Below are 16,950 nucleotides of genomic sequence, written 5' to 3'. Positions count from 1 at the left end.
AATTTCCACCAAAGTTTGAATGAGGAGTTGTACTGCTTTATGGTATTATCCGATATGGAGGAAAGCATAAGATCTAAGGCTACTGATGGAATATTTCGCCGGGAAAATGCAGTCCGGAGAGCTTCGCGGCTCCCAGGGTAAGAGTCTTGTGCAATGGGTGTTGCGATCTGTAAGGAGAACGCAAAAGATCTATATGAGAATTTAAAAATATAATTTTTGAAACTAATATTGATTTTAGCAGTGGGAACCAAGGTTGACCAGGCCAATATGGAAAGACTAATATGCCAGTAGCTTTGTCATTAATAATTTTTCTTATACATTTCAGTAAAAGGGAAAAAGGTGGAAAAGCATAGAACCGATATGGATGCCAATTTATTGTAAATGCATCGACTGTAAGAGCGTCAGGGTCTCTCTTCCACGAAACGTATGATGGACACTTAGCATTGGTACGAGAAGCAAAGAGATCTATTTCGGGTTGACCCAGTTCGTGAACTACAATTTGGAAAGCCCATGGTGATAGTTCCCATTCTGTGTCAACGTTTATTTTGCGAGATTCTTCATCTGCTTCGACATTATCTTTTGTATTTATGTAAGATGCGAAAAGCCATATATTTTGCTTCTCACACCATTGCCAAATAGTCTTTGCCAGATCATTTAAATGTGGATACTGTATCCCGCCCATACGATTGATATAACTAATTGCTGTTGTATTGTCAACGCGCAATAAGATGGAAGTATTAAAACTGTTTGAGGCGAAACATTTTAGACCCATGAATATAGCTAAAAGCTCTAAATAATTTATATGATATGACAACTCTTCAGTTGTCCAGCCTCCATTAACTCGTTTTTTATTACAGTATGCACCCCAGCCTATTCTAGAAGCATCTGTAAATATTTCGAGGGAAAATTCTGCATCAAGTCTCATGTGATTTGATGATGTATAGATGTTCTGCTTCCACCATAGCAAATCTGGTAGGAGTGAAGCAGGCAATTTTATTTTAGTTTCATAATTGTTATATTTTTGAAGTTCCAGATATTTATGTCGTTCTAGGGCCTTAGTATATAACCAACCATATTTAATTGCTGGACAAGCTGAGACTAAAACCCCAATCAGCTGTGAAAATTCTCTTATAGTACAACTGGGCAATAAAGAATATTTTTTGACCAATTTATCGAGGTTAGTTCTTTTACCTGTTGGCAAAGAAATTGTCAAGTCAGTAGAATTAAATTGAAACCCCAAAAATTTACAAGTCTGCTGTGGTGTTAAAACGCTTTTATCTAAGTTGACTATAAATCCTAAGCATTGAAGAAGTTCCAGAGTCCTGGTGACGTTTTTACGGCACTCATCAAAGCTATCCCCGATGCACAAAATGTCATCGAGATATACTACGGATTTATAGCCCTCTAGTCTAAGAAAACTCATGACTTCTTTCATTATTTTTGTAAAAATTCTTGGAGCCGTACATAGACCATATGGGATGGCATTAAATTCATAAACCATGTCATTAAAAATAAAACGTAAATATTTTTTATGGTCATCACAAACTGGTACAGAAAAATAGGCTTCTTTAAGGTCTATCGTAGCTAGGTAGCCATTTTGTGGTATTAATTTCATTGCAACCCTATGGTCTTCCATTTTAAAATGTGAAGGTTTAATAAATTTATTAAGCTGCTTTAAATTTAAAATAAAGCGTTTACCGCCATTAGGTTTTGGTGCGAGAAAAATACTGGAGATAAAATCTCCTTCTGAACGCTCGCAAACTGACACTGCACCTAGATTTATGAGCTTATCAATAGCTACTTGCATATCAGTTTTTTCCTGACATGTAAATTTATTGGATGGGATGAAATGTTGTACGATATTACTGCAAAAAGGGATAGCATAACCTTCGAGAATCCAATTTAGAATCAATGGATTTGTTGTTATTTTTATCCAACAATTATAGAAAAAATGAATGCGACCGGCATGTACCTCTAACGTTGTTGGGCCGGAGCACGTGATTTGGATTGGCTCTGCTGAGGCTGCGTCGCCGGTTGCTGCTTCAGCGTTTGGTGAGCTCGGCGGCCGGCCGGACCCGTCTTCTTGTATATATTGCGCCCCCCCCTGTTCGCCGAAAAACGGGAGGGGGCGGACCAGTTTACCTGGGACCGGATCCGAGTATTTGAAGTTGAAGGCTGAGATGAAGGTGTATTTTTGACTGGTACAGATTTTTTAATCTGCAAGCTCTGTTTTTCAATTGCTTTGGAAGCTTTTATTTTTTCTGAAAGCTTTTGTTCAAATAGCGTCTCATCTTTTTCTTCCTCTTGTATCAAACTCAAGAACGCTTTATCTAAACCTGGCGTCATAAACTTTTTTCTGACCTCCGTCTCAACGTGATGAAGGTCACATAGAATACGGCTGCTGTCGCTCAATAGTTTTATTGCTTTAATTCGTTGTGACCCATCTTCAATAAGCAAAGACAAACCTCTGTTGAGGGCAGTTATTCCTAAAGCAAGCTGCTGCTGCGCGCTCTCAACTCTTTTGTCTTTATACCTGGTAGCCTCCGAGATGGTAGCTGCTATTTCAGGGTTAAGCTTGGGAGCTTGTAAAAGCGGGCAATTTTCGGGAACTTGGTATTCCTTCATCAGTTTTTCCTTAGCCTCTTTTTCTAAGCCTTTTCTTAGAACCGGAGTCCAAAGCTGGGCTAAATTTTCGTGTATTTTTTCGCCAAATTTTGGCTTGTCTTCTGTAGTTTCTCCCAAAGCTACAAGAATTTCCGGGTCTAAAGCGGGCAAGGTCTCTTGAGGCGTGTTTTCAGTGCCGTTGTCGGTAACTGCCAAATCTTCACGCGCCTCGTCTATTGAGCCTTCCGTTGGAATTATCGAAGGAAGTACCTCACATTGAGCCTCGGTTTCTAAAAACAAAAACACGAGGGTTACTTTGTATGCTCACATAAAATATACGTATGAAATTGAACATAAGTCAGTAACGTTTCGTAAATTTAAATTTTGAATAAAATATTTACTTTATAAACCTCAACATAGTGTTTGGTCTATATAAATTGGCTTATATAACAACCTGCGGTAGTTATCAAAGCTTATATAGTTTAATATCTTCGTGTTGATCCGCGATCAACCTCCAGATGGCATATTAAAAGTAAAATGATTTTGTAGTAACCCACGGTTACTATCCAATCTTATATTAACTTTGTGTTAACCCACGGTTAACATCCAGTTTGTATTATTAGATAAAATATTTACTCTCTCTTTGCTGCTTTGTGATAACCCACGGTTACCCTCATAGCACAGAGATATAAAAATTTAAAACTTGTGTTAACCCACGGTTAACATCCAGTTTGTATAAATAGATAAAAAAGTTATCATCTCTTTGTTGCGTTGTGATAACCCACGGTTACCCTCATAGCACAGAGATATAAAAAGCATTGCGTTAATCCTCGATTAACGTCCAGCTCGCGGAAATTAATTCATTTTTAAATCACTTAAAATGATATATAACACTTTACTAACCTGAATTTTCTTCCAAGGAATCCGAAGATTCAATGATACGCTGGCGTCGTTTCAATTCTTTTTCCTCCAATCTCCTTAATTTGTAATTGTATCGATCAATTTTTTCAGCATAACTTCTTTTCGGCATTGTGAAAGTTTTTAACAAGATGGAAAAGTCCGTACGCTGCCTCGCACGAAAAAAGAATGACGACGGTTTGCTCCGTAGTGCAACAAGAAACAGAGGTACCCACAAAAAAAAAAAAAAAAATTTGAATCGATTATTTCGATTCTTTAAATCGTGCGACTGCCTTGTAGGATTAAAGTACTACCTGTTTATTATACTATATCTGAAGAATGAAGTGACGTAATAATAATATACGTTATTTGACTATCGATAAAAAGGCAAAAAAATATAATTTGAAATGTTCATATGTAAAAGTACATAACATCATTGAAGTTCATTTATCAATAATGTAAAGATTATAAACATCCCGCCTCTCCCGCTTCTGCAACAACTTGGAATTCGACCTGATGGTAGTTTGTTTTAGTGGCGCTGGCCCTGAGGTAAAGGCTGTTGGAAAAGATACAATCTTATTTGTATTGCACACCTCGAACGCGAAGCTGCGAAGGTTTATATTAGTACTTTCCTATAGCGTATTAATCCGTCTAGTGTACGAGTCTGATGCCTGTTTTGAATGCAGGCCGTTGGTTATCGCGACTGTCCCAACGTTGCCGGTGTGCGGTTTCCGCGATCTACCAAAGGGCGATCGGCCGGGGAGGCCGTTCCTCGGGCACCTGTGACCCACATAGCACGCTCGTCATCACAGGTGACGAATGTGAAGTAACGTGCTCGTACTCTGTAGCTCGCTAGTAACACTTATGTGAGGTCTTGTGTTGCGCTACGACTGCACCTAATCCCGTTTCTTGAAGTACACCGTGTGATAGCATACACTGTTAGCCCAACAAAGAATGATTCTTCCTTTTTATATTATTACAGAAATTATTAACAGAAACCAAATATCTATAACATTAGACATTAGAACAACTATTTATAAAGAAACCTCATAAAAAGTTCTGTAAGAGTTGTTAACTATGTGGTATTATAGTAATATGAAGTTGAGTGGGTGGTACTTGCATCGCAAGGAGTTTGCAGCCCATAAGTCATGGCGTAAGGTGTCGCTAATATCGGCATAGCGGCGCGCTGGCGCGGCACGGAGGTGTCGGGTGGCGGGTGTCGAGTGCGCGCAGTGTATTGTTACACTGGCTGTTAGCTATACGCCGGCCGAGACGTTGGCGAAATACATTTCGAAATTTTGTTACATTTCGTTCGATATTTCGATATTATTCCCGGAAACAATGTTTAATCGACATCGTTTCAGACAAAATATTGATTTGTTAGCGTTTGATACAATTACTATAACTTATGTTGTGCCTAGTAAAAAAAGCGAACATATAATGTGTTTGCAATATATTGTTTGCTAAACGAGCGCCGTGCCGTCTTTAGTCATTTCATCACACGCTTACGCAGCTTTCACCCCTACCATATTTTTATGATAACTCTTTATAGCCGCGTCTACGGAAGCTCTTGATCATTGGGGTCCCCAGCGCGCAGATCTATATGTATTCTCTATCTGTATTTTAATATGACTAATTTTCTTTTTTGCGTTTTCTTCCTCGTTGCCTTTATCGCTTGTCCACCCGTCAACTAGAGTGACTTCTCTCCTGGCTCTGTTGCGGAGTCGGAGCTGTATATTGTATATTGATTCAAACATACATTCTTACAATGAATTTCTTAATGTTCTTATAATGTATGTTTATACTTGCAATTGCATGAAATTAAAAAGAAGGTTGTTGGACGTCGTTTCTGGGAATGAATACTTACAAAAGTGCATTAAGTTGTCGATTGGTAATAGTTTCGTAACGGCTCCGTAGTCTGTCGTAATGTTGGCGCGACTGTTCTCGGTAACGTAGCGGTGTGGTCATCGCTCCACTAGCGGCGCCCGCCGAGGATTAACTTATGTGTATTGCTATGCGACACTTGCAGCGCTTTCGCTGTGGAGTATTTGTGTTTCATATGTGTCATAGGAAAATGTCGGTGACGGTCGGTGGTCCTGTGTTGCAGGCACTTGGGGGAATTGAATACTATGAAATTGATGATGATAACATGAATTCCCTCGATAACATAATTAACACATTTGTCAACGATTTAAGCTATCGTCATACAATTTATATACAGTATAATAAAATGATTTTAAGGAACTTTTACCTTCATTATAAACTAGGACTTGCGTTTTTCGTTCAAATGTAAATCTGTTTATATGTTTTTTTTTAAGAGTTCCAATTTACTAGGCGTTGCCTTTCCTAGTAATGCCGTGTCGACACCAACCCGTGCTCTGTCTGCTGTGTATGCTGTCGAATATATATGGTTACATTTATTTGATCATATGTTATTATGTTGCCAACAGTTTTGTGTGACAGATATATAAAACACCGTTGCTGTTGTAATTGTCACCGCGAATTAGTCATCGAGCGAAGTAAATGTAAACATCTGCTTTTACGAATAACAGTTGCTCCAGATAATAATATTATGATATGATAGTTTTCACCATTATACGAATATTACCTAAATTATTTTGTATAAAAAATAAGTATATGTAAGTTTAGTTTGTTCTTGAAGGGGCTCTACAATTTCTGAGATTTCTAAAATGCGTTAGTCCCGGAACTATCTGCTTTGACCCCTATTTTTCATCTCTTCTAGTTACAATGAACTCGCGCGATGTCGGTTCACGAAACGTATTAAGCAATTTGTATTCAGCTCGAACAGCGCAAGTAAATCAATTGTTAATTAAATCGAGTTGTATGCGTTATTGTGTTTGAGCGGACTGTAAATGTGGAGAGCGACGACTTTTGTGATGTCCTCTGATGTCTCTCCGGGGATAAAAGTGCATGATGATTCATGGTGCGGGCGATCTCTGGATGTAATAGATACAATCAAAATTTGGTTCGTTCTGTATTCAAGTAGACCTTTACTAGCTAGACTAAACGTAACCTGAGTTCCGAATTTTAGATTTTAGCTGTAAATTATTTTATATATGTAGATATACCGATAAATTAGAATTCCTTTTAACCCTCGAATCGAGAGTAATATCTCAAATAATTTGGCATTATTTATTACACGATATATTCAGTAGAACAGCCAATGTTCGATGAATTTGTTACTTTGTTTGAACTGTTGCTCTATCAGTGAATGCATAATCACTGGCTTACATATTGTTATAACAAGAATAAAAATAATTATATAAGATTTTAAATTAACATGGTTATTTTTATTATTAAAGTTATAAATTTCGGGATATTTGTTCGGTGGAGCTCGATATTTCGACATTGTCTACGAATGTCTTGTTCACGAGACTGAGTCTGATGTCATAGACATACGTAATCAATCCCGAAATTTATAACTTTAATATTAAAATAAATATGTATCTGTCATCAGTCAAATGTATTTATTGGTTCGTGAGTGTATATAGAGTATTATAAAGAGGATTTGACTTCAAATTGTTAACACAGTCGGTAATATCTAACTAGCGGGGTCCTCGGGGACGACATTTCGAAACATCTGCCGCTATGTCGATTATAATGAGCACGAAGACCTTGACGAATGTTACGTGTGCAGTTTTAATATCTTTAGACAGATTAAGCAATATTTGATTGTAACAAGTAACCTAATATCTGCGTTAGAAGTAGAACGATTGCACTTGTCCAATTATTGCCAAAACGCTCTCCGGCGTCCGATCGCTTGCGTCGTCAACTTCCGCGTTATGTAAGTAAAGTTACGTGCAAGTTAATGGCGGCCGTTTATCGGTCACCGGTGGGCTGGGCGCTGATGAGTCACATGTTAACGAATTCAATAAGTGGGTGAAGGCGAGCCGGCGCCTGCATCGCCGTAGAGCAAAGCCATACCGGTTACATATCGAAAGCTATTAATAACACTAAACGCGTGTCATTAATTCGAACACCAGAAATGTCGAACGAGCTAGAGACCTCGACTACCTTACGGTTTAAAACTATGACCGCTTTTGTTATATACGTATATTGTATAAACATACGAGTCAAGTGTTACGGGAACCGAATGTGTGTTAAAGTCATCGAAGCAGTATATGTCATTATTAAACAACACCTAAAATAAATACTTAATAATATTCTGAATGAATACGAGGAATGTCTTGAAACATGTATCTATATAATAATTATTATTAATAAATATATGTTACGTAGTAGCTGATGTTCATATCAATATAATATGTTACTTTTATTACTTGTCTTTTAGTTCACTCCATATTTTTAATGCAACAGTGGAAACTTTGTTGATGCCAACAAAGTTAGTATGTATATGTTTTCCTAAATAAATAAATAAATAAATATAGATTTTCCTCGCTTCGCTTGGGCTAACACCGTCGTAGGTCAACACGGGTCGTAGTATCATTATCATCGGCATAGTTAACGAGCACACACAAGGGAGATAAGTCAATAATTTTCTACCCTTATTCAACTGTAAAGCGTTCTATTTATTAATTAAACCAATAAGATTACTCTCAACGAATTCAATGATCTATTTAAGAAAACAAACATCAAAATCGGCTCACAGCCAATGAAAACGATACACGAGAAAGGCTGAATTGAAATTGATAAACAGCGAACTTCTTCTTATATGGAATACATTTAATTTTCAACATTTAAATAACTCATTGGCAACCGATTATCGGATGTACCTATAATACATGACAGCAGTGTCGAATTTAAAAAATAAGTAAGACGCAGATGTCTTACGAAATAATAACTCAAGGTACATGCGTGCTTCGTCTCTTACAACGGTCATGTAAATCTATAATAATTTTTTAAATTGTGTCGAGTTTATTTTAAAGTAATTTAAAGTGATATGGTAAGTAATAGAATTTGTACTATAACAATGTTTACATTAAACTAATCTAAGACGAAAGTCATATATCATGTGAACTTATTGCATTGAGCAGTCCACGTGACGTATGATATTGACAATGTGCAATTGTGTTCGTGGCTTATAAAGCAGAACCTTTACCAAAAAATTTTAATCGTTAATGTAATTGTTAGTCTTTACAAACCGCTGCAACAAATCATAAAGCGACGAACTCCGTTAATAGTTACGAGTAATGATGATTTGTCACAAAACGTATTTGGCGATAAATGCCGCAGTTGCTTTAATTATGTATTGGGAGTTATCGTTTAGAACCGATTATTGATTCGTTCTAATACAAATTCGGTCACGCGCCGTTGAGCAACTCACGTGGGCTCGACACAATACAAAGACCATGTAAATACCTATTGGTGTTTTATAATACTGCAGGCTGCGTGTGTGCCGTGTACGTGTGTCTCAGTACACAGGCACGACCGTCAAGTAATTAGTGAATAATGATCTCAAATTGTTAGGACTCGTGATACGCCGCGAAGAATTTGTAATAACATAAAAATAGATCTCCTGTTTTAAACATGAGATAACATGTACCTTGCATTCAACTGTTTGTATTATCAGCTGTGACGTCGAAGATATGGATTCGGTATAAATACACAATTTAATATCTGTATTAAACGATTCATCTGACCATTAGATTACAGTTGTTGTGATCTAACAGAATAATGAATTCTTATCGCGCGAACTACTCGCACTCCACGAGACAATTGCCCGCTTGCGAACCTGTTTTTTTAATTATCGTATAGATTTTATAGTTATCGAAACACAGAATCATTATTTTATCTAACGTGTACAATAATGTATCTGTATATAAATATCACATATTATTCTTATTGAAAATTAATACGGAGCTGTCATATTTTTATAATGTGTCGCGTGATATTAAATTTGGCTACGCAACAAAAGGTTATTTTGAAATGTATTTTCCTCAATACTCACTGCATTTGTTGAAAAGTATTTAAGAAGTATTATCAAAAATATTTATTTTGATATTTTTATATCGAAGTTATATCGAACAGTAAAGCCGGGCCAGCCCTGATATAGATAGACGAAAGATATTTCATAGATAAATATTTTAACTTGTGAAATTACAATCGAATACCGTTCTCTGAATATTCATGAAACAACGTAGAGTCTATTTTTATCGAATACTTCACAATGCCATCGCTTGTTGAATTCGGAAGTGTTTTATCGCGCCTGTATTCATACTTATGTTTCGTAAGATTATAAAATATTCATTGAAAAACTTGATGGTTTAAATAAATTAAGTAAAATTGAGACGCGGATAAAAATAGAAAAGTATTTACTCGGTGTTTTATAAACATGATTGTTATAAGATTCGCGGTCAGACGATCGTTTGATTTGGGCTCTTGGAGCGTGGGATTAAGTTTTTCATTTGAAAGCGTATAAAATTATCTTTTAAAGCATAGAGATAGAGCCGTTACTTCGATCTTTTTATATTTATAGGGTATTGAAACTCGACTGAAATTTTCTAGAGCAATACAGTTTTATCAAGCCGTAACACCTTTTAATGGTATTTTAACGTTTAATGAACGCCGGCGATTGGTCGCTTTGCAATCTGTCTCTACGACACCGGCCGATAAGATAATCACTTGGAACTTACCAGAACCGACCGACTGCAGGACGCTACCGCTGAACGTACGTGGGCCTGCTCGTTGCTACATTGCGGATGTCCATCAGTGTCCGCGTCACGAATGTCAACGTAATCTGCGTTGGACGTTGTGATCAGAGAATGTGTGCCAACTGCCACGACAAACAGCTTAAAGCATAATAATCATTCTGAGTCATTTCGCTTCTAATTGGATCCTTCGTACAATGTTGATATTTTCCTGATGGAACGGCTGTTTAATTGAGCTTCAGTCGATAAACAATAAAATGTAGCGTATCGACAAATTTCATTTTCACGTCGATATCCGTAACGTTCCGTCGTTATAGTTTTCCTTCTCGGATTGTGAACTTTCGTTTTCAGAAAGTAGGTTTGATTGTGTAGTGACGCACGAAGGAAAATTAGTTGCGATAAACTAACATCTTCAACTAAAGGTGGATAGGAAATTTGATATCCACATATTGTGACAGTTCTGTAGTGACCTAAAATTGAAGCGATGTCAGCAAAATGTGTCGGGACCCAACGGTCGGTGATCCCGGAAGTGCCCATGTTTGGGGTGCCGGTGCGAGGGACGTCCGTTTACACGGGTCACGACGATGGACAATAGTCGTTAACAAGTAAATGACTTTAATTAGCGTGCGGAATAAGTCGCAACCTATATATAAAATAAGACAAAATCGGATAAACATTTCTGAAATGTCATCTTACTATGATTTTGTTAATAATTATTTCAAACGTGTGTATCTTGTATACTTTCAATAAGCAAAATATATTTCTCGTGTTACATCAACTACGATGCGGAGATGCGTTTCTCCGAGTTACGACACCAAACATAAAGCGTACAGTTTCATCATCTTCTTCAATGCCCTCAAAGAGGTTAATGCTTTTCGCCTGCGCCGATCGTAATTTATTATGCTCGTATGTTTAAAATTACTAAGGTATTGATCTACTTAGTAGAAAAATGATATCAATATTTTGATACTTTCTACATCTCGAAGCACCGAACTGAATCTTATACGTCCTCCAAATACAATGAACGAGGTCAATTATTTACATTTGTTAAGTCAAGCAGAAAAAAAATGGAAATCAAATTGATTGAGATGTATCAGCTTACGAGGCAGGCGTTGCCTTGTAAGCTGATATTTGGAACCCACAAGACTCTGTATTCTGTTCAGTGTATGGCGGCAAATTACTTTCATTTCCGTCAATAACCATTACGTGGTCAGCGTCAGGTTCTCGCACATCAGTTCCCGTAAGACCGGGAAGTGCCTCTGAGCCGACAGGTTACCCTTTCATAACTTTCATGTGATTATCTTCCGGTATATTTTCCAATTATAATAGGCTTATACTGTTATGGAAAATATGGTAGATATAAATTGGAAAGCAGGAAGTTCCTGTACTAATAAACGGGCTAGTTGAATTATAGTTCCATACAAGTCTTCGCCAGCGCGGTTAAACCGTATCGAATATAATATTATTGTGCGATTCTACTCTCAGTAAACTCTCTATCTAATATACAAAAGAAAAAATCAACTCTTTTGACGCGGATGTGCAGACACTAACACGATGGAGAAATCAGTTTTCCATCAGAACGAGTATAATGATGTTAATATCTTTATGTTTGAGTTCATTGTGTTGCAAGCTGCCAGTGAAAATACAGAAGCCACCTTAAATTGCACTTTCTCAGGGCGGTCAGAGTCCAGCAGAGCGTTACGTCACGCGTCAACGGCCCTCCGAGAAACTCGACTTTTTGCTCGCCCTTGTTTTGGTTCCTGACATGCCGGGCCACGTTTGTTTTTGATAATTACCGGTTGCTATGATTTGGCAAGCAGAGTAACTCGTATTGTACTCTATCAATAATGTTTTACAAAGTTTATTGAATACAAATATTTAAAAAAAGGCTGTTCGATATCATTTTGATTCAGAATAATAAAACTACTTAGTAGTACGTGTATTGTCAACTATTATTTGAAGCATAAGAAAGCCGACTAAAACCTTAAAAGACAGCAGGAGGTTGCAAGATAATTATGAATATCTTTAAGTATATCTATTTACTACTCTAAGAAAAAAGTACAAGTTTAAACAAAATAGCTGATATATTGTAAGTTTTTTTATGGTATATAAATATTGTGTAGTCATTGAAATTTAATTGTATCCTTACTTTTTTTGTATCCTTACTGAACTTGTATCAAGCCTTAAATATCGATGTCACATGGAAGGAAAATGAAATTGCAAAATGATGACACCAGTGTTTTATATTGTTTTTGAGCCGGACGTCCCTGTTGCCATTCGTGGCGTCGCTCGTTGGGCCCGACTCCGGCTGTCGCCGCCTGGGTTTCCAAAACAACTTTTTGTTTCCACTCATTCAACGCGACCATATTTGGTCAATTGGTCTCTCTGACGTCCAGGTACTTAAAATTAAAGTATTTAATGTTAAAAAAGGTATCGAAAGTCCATTGAGCTGGTATTTCATTTGTTATTATGACTGAGCATTGATTGATTATAAACCGTATACAGACACTTGACCTTGACATTGGAACTGATTTTATGTAAATAGAGCCCACAGCGACTCCTCGCGAAACTTTGCCTGGTTACTCATAGCGAAAAACTTCATGAGTTCAATGGCCATAAATCGTCTTCTGATTCTATATAATAGCATAGGAAGTGAGGCTTTATTTATAGAGTTTGTCGATCGCACGCGTCGCTTGCGCACCGTCTCCGCCGCCGCTCCGCGTTCAGTGCCGAGGGCGAGGCTGCCAGCGGCGCAGTGTTGGCTGAGGTTCCGTCGCGACCGGTGCTCCGCGCGCTGCGACTGCCTATGCGTACATCGATATCCGATTTATCGTGCTCCGCAGTCTCGAATACTAACGTGTCTGTGATAATTCCGATACTGTTCCGCCAATCGCGGCCGGCTGTTGTACGCAAACGATACACTATCAGCGAGCCGTCGATCTGTGCCGAATCGAAATTTTTCACGGCGGCCGAGCGTCCCGGTAATAACGAAGTGCGTTTACACGGGATTCTGTTGCTATTATTACATTATCCTTGTGTGAAATATTAGTGTGGATACAAATTAACGTACAAGATGAAGTCCAAGGAGGAGTTGGATACGAAGATACAGACGGGTACTTTTATTTTATCCGAGAAGATCGACGACACCAAGTCAAAGAAGAGCGAGAAGGAAATGAAGAAGGAGATGAAGAAACTCGAAAAGGAAAAGCAGGAGAGAGAGAAACGGGAGAAAAAGGCCAGAGAAAAGGAGAAGGAGCGCGAGAAGCAAGCGAAAAAAGGTTTGATTCACAAATATAAATATTCGAATTATAATAATATGAGCATGAAACAGGTCTTATCAACGTGTTGCGCTATCGTGATGTCATCTCGTTCAATTATAGAGGTTACACGGAGCCCGTATGACGACTGCGAGGCAATAAAATCTCTCACCATTTTCAGTTCTCACAATTTAAGTCTATTGTTGTTGGAATTACATCATGTGCGACCTTGGCAATACCTAAATTATCAAATATTTTTCTTTTATACTAATTAATGCTCGTTATCAGTGTGCCAAGATAATGTATCCTTGTGTGCAAAAGCATTCGGTATGTGTAAACGGTATATTTTTATATCAAACTCATCCTTATCAGTAATTCAACGATGATTAGCAAATCTAAATACTTCACATTGAACAACTTAAACGGGTTTGAAACCAACATTACAATTTATTGCAAGAATACTAATGAGATCTTAAACTTAATTTACTTAGCTTCTTGGATTTGACAATTTTGTGTAGGAATGTTATAAAGTAATATTGTCGTAATAAATTAACGTGGAACAAATCCATTTGTAAAATCTAACAACAAGTCGTTTAGAGTGGGTCACACTTCGGTACATTTCTTAGAATATCATATCGTTATCTTGGTTCCCAAAACGAATTTACTCGTATTCTAAGAAGCCGTTTATTAAAACGCACAAACTATATTATTGCAGCTTAAAACGTTGCACGTTAACAAATGAGCCATTTAGATACAAAGTTAATTAATGAGCGCTGGGCGTATAAGATATTACTGTGATGTGAAACAATGCGATGGTTAACTTATGAGCGTATACACAGCCATCATTAGTTTTGTTTCTGTCGTTCGTTATTAGACCAAAAGGAGGAATAAGAAGTCGTTGCAATTTCGAAATAATACACGTAAACGATTTACGAGCTATTCAAAAACAAAACAACATCATCGTCACAACAAAAATACCCGTGTTTCTCTTTCAATAACTGCATTGATTATTGTTTACGAATACTGAGTCCATTCAAACGGCGCGTGACTGTGTGTTGCAGTGGAATCGTTAAACAGCAAAACGGGATTTATGCTGCATTTTGCATACAAAAGTTAGGCCGTCACGCTCGTATAAATTGCTCGAGAAATTACCGTCTTGGTCGAGCAGTCGCTGCGCTGGTCACTGCGAATGGAGCAGCTTTCGTTTCGAACCGACACGCCCTTTCATTTCCTGCGCGCCGTGTCGGAGTGCACGGCACCTTTTCCGTCTTCCCTCCCTCTGGCGCACGCTGCGCCGACTCATTTGTCAGATTGATCTCATTGCTTTGTTTTGCAATATTTTCATTCAATTATCGCAATTACTTTCTTTCTGGGTTGTAAATATATGTACCAAATTACTGGCGGTGTTACCAAATTGTTGTCTGAATTATCTGAATCGTATATTGTTTCTACAATTTGTTGTTAGTTATGTTTACGTATCGATGAAATTGTTATTTCTGTAATCCGTTATCGTCTGCTTTCGGACTGAGTCCTCTTTCACACGTCTTCAAGTATTGCGATCAATAATATTTGAAAGTTTCGTCGCTTTGTTTTTTGATTGGTCGTTCTACCTCATCGAATGTTTTTTAACAAATTCAATTACACTTATTGCGTGTATCGTTTGTCGTGTATGTTATTCTTATGGTATTTTCTGAAACGGCATCAATCACGTGTTGTGTTTCAATCTGAGGCGTGACCGGACTGGGAACGTCTATTAATATAAACAGTTACTGTCGATGACATTACAAACTTACTGAATGTTGTATTATATTGTCCTGAATCACTTGCGTCTATTACTGAATTATAAAATGCAAGAAAAGTTATATTAAGTAGAGCTATGGATATTATTTTGTGGATCTAATCAATAAATTATGTTGATGAAAGTTGTAATGTTTAAAATGAAAGACGTCAAGACACACATAATTCTAAGTTTTAGCTGTAATTGAATACAGTTTGTTTTATGTCTAATCATAGACAGTGTTTAAAATATCGAAGTTGAATTCGGTACAAAACGACTTCAACTCAGACAGATATTTGTTTAAAAAACCTATTGAATTGACAGAATAATATAAATTCTAAATAAGGAGGAAATGCTCCGAAACTTTTCAAAACAATAATTAAAATAAGCTTGAGAAATAATTTAAATAAACAGACAGCTTGTCCACGGGAGGAACAAATTGTATAAAACGCTTCGACTTGGTGTTAATCGCCGGATGCTCTAATTAGTAATACTACGGCGGCGCTAGCTGCGATTGAATTTTGGAAATGGGAGGAAAAGGTGCAACTAATATAATTCATAGATAAATTAGCAAGACGTTAAAATGATGTATAGACGGTAAATACATTATTATATACTGTTGAGATTAATGCAATACAAGAGATCAGATGAGCAACGAAACTCTGCTATACACAAAACCTAAATTTTTCATTTTATTTTGGGCGTCCGTTGGATATGGTTAAATCCTCTTTTTGTTTATTGCCATTTCATCGTTACTTCAGTTTGATTTATGATTCAGGGTGTTAGGAGTATCAAAATAATTTATATGCTTTTTTGATGACGATATAAAATATAATTGTGTGTGTGTGTCATGTTATTAAACTGTGCTGACAATCATTATCGTCATTTATGTGGAACTATTTCCGTAAGAGTGTGACGTTTGATATTTTTAGATGAAGGGTCGGAGGTTGTTTGTACCAGGTGTGAGAGGAAGGGAGGAGAGACATCCTGTGCATAACTACTATTCTATTTATAGATATATCTGAACTGCAAGCACGTGTTCATATGACTTATCACAAATATATATTTATTGTGAGGCCCAATATTTTTATAAAAAGTTACAAGCTCTATATTAATATAAATGTGGTCTCCTATTCTTTTGGGAAGAAGTTTGGAACTTATTGAATCACGTTATTGCAATTCGTGTTGGTGGATAGAAATGCAGCAGGTTTCATGAAGGTTTGCTGTAATTGTTTACTTTCCGGGTCAAAAGCATTAAATTTAAAATTTGCCGTTAAGTTTTATGATATTTTTTTATAAAAACTCTAAATCCGAATTTGATACGGATGAAACTAAACAAAATGTTAGCACAAAACAAGCTGCACTGTTTGTTACAGCAAATATTATCGTGAAGCAGACACACACAGACACGCTTGCCGAAGATAACGGACTGCCGACATTGAGGTGTCATTCATAGATTGCGACATAATTGATACGAGAAGCTTTTCAATCTTTCTCTAGCTCTACCGCGATAACATGTGGAACATCTATTTCGTAACTTATCTTATTCTATATTTATTCGTATCGATTAAAATTAAATAGCGCGAACACAATATTAAAAACCAATGATAAACAAGGCATATAATATTAATATCTAAGAACATGTAGGTGATAAAAAGCGTGTCGTTACAATTCCTTAATACTCGAAAACAATTTCCTTTGAATGTATATTGTTAGTGATAGTTAATTGAGTCTTGCAAAATGAAAAGCTTACTAAAATAAAGAGTATTTTTTGTCGGTTTGGTTT

At 36.9% G+C, this 16,950-nt stretch overlaps 1 protein-coding gene across 5 annotated transcripts in view; it reads left to right on the top strand.

The window, feature by feature from the left end:
- The window catches only part of LOC124539700 (actin-binding LIM protein 2), a 67,534-nt gene that overhangs the window by 6,213 nt on the left and 44,371 nt on the right, over positions 1 to 16,950 (top strand). For 2 of the 5 annotated variants that reach the window (XM_047117031.1, XM_047117033.1), the window contains exon 1: positions 12,824 to 13,408. The exons of 1 other annotated variant lie outside the window; for it this stretch is intronic. In XM_047117031.1, coding sequence (XP_046972987.1) covers positions 13,204 to 13,408 — 205 coding nt within the window. In that variant the 5' untranslated portion in view covers positions 12,824 to 13,203. Of the gene's footprint in view, positions 1 to 12,821; positions 13,409 to 16,950 lie in introns of those variants that run through there. 2 more of the 5 variants (XM_047117029.1, XM_047117030.1) reach the window with 2 other exon arrangements.

The sequence above is a fragment of the Vanessa cardui genome, chromosome 23, assembly GCF_905220365.1.
Source record: "Vanessa cardui chromosome 23, ilVanCard2.1, whole genome shotgun sequence".
NCBI lineage: Eukaryota > Metazoa > Arthropoda > Insecta > Lepidoptera > Nymphalidae > Vanessa > Vanessa cardui.
Note: the sequence above shows the minus strand (reverse complement) of the source record. Positions and strands in the feature narration are given on the sequence as shown.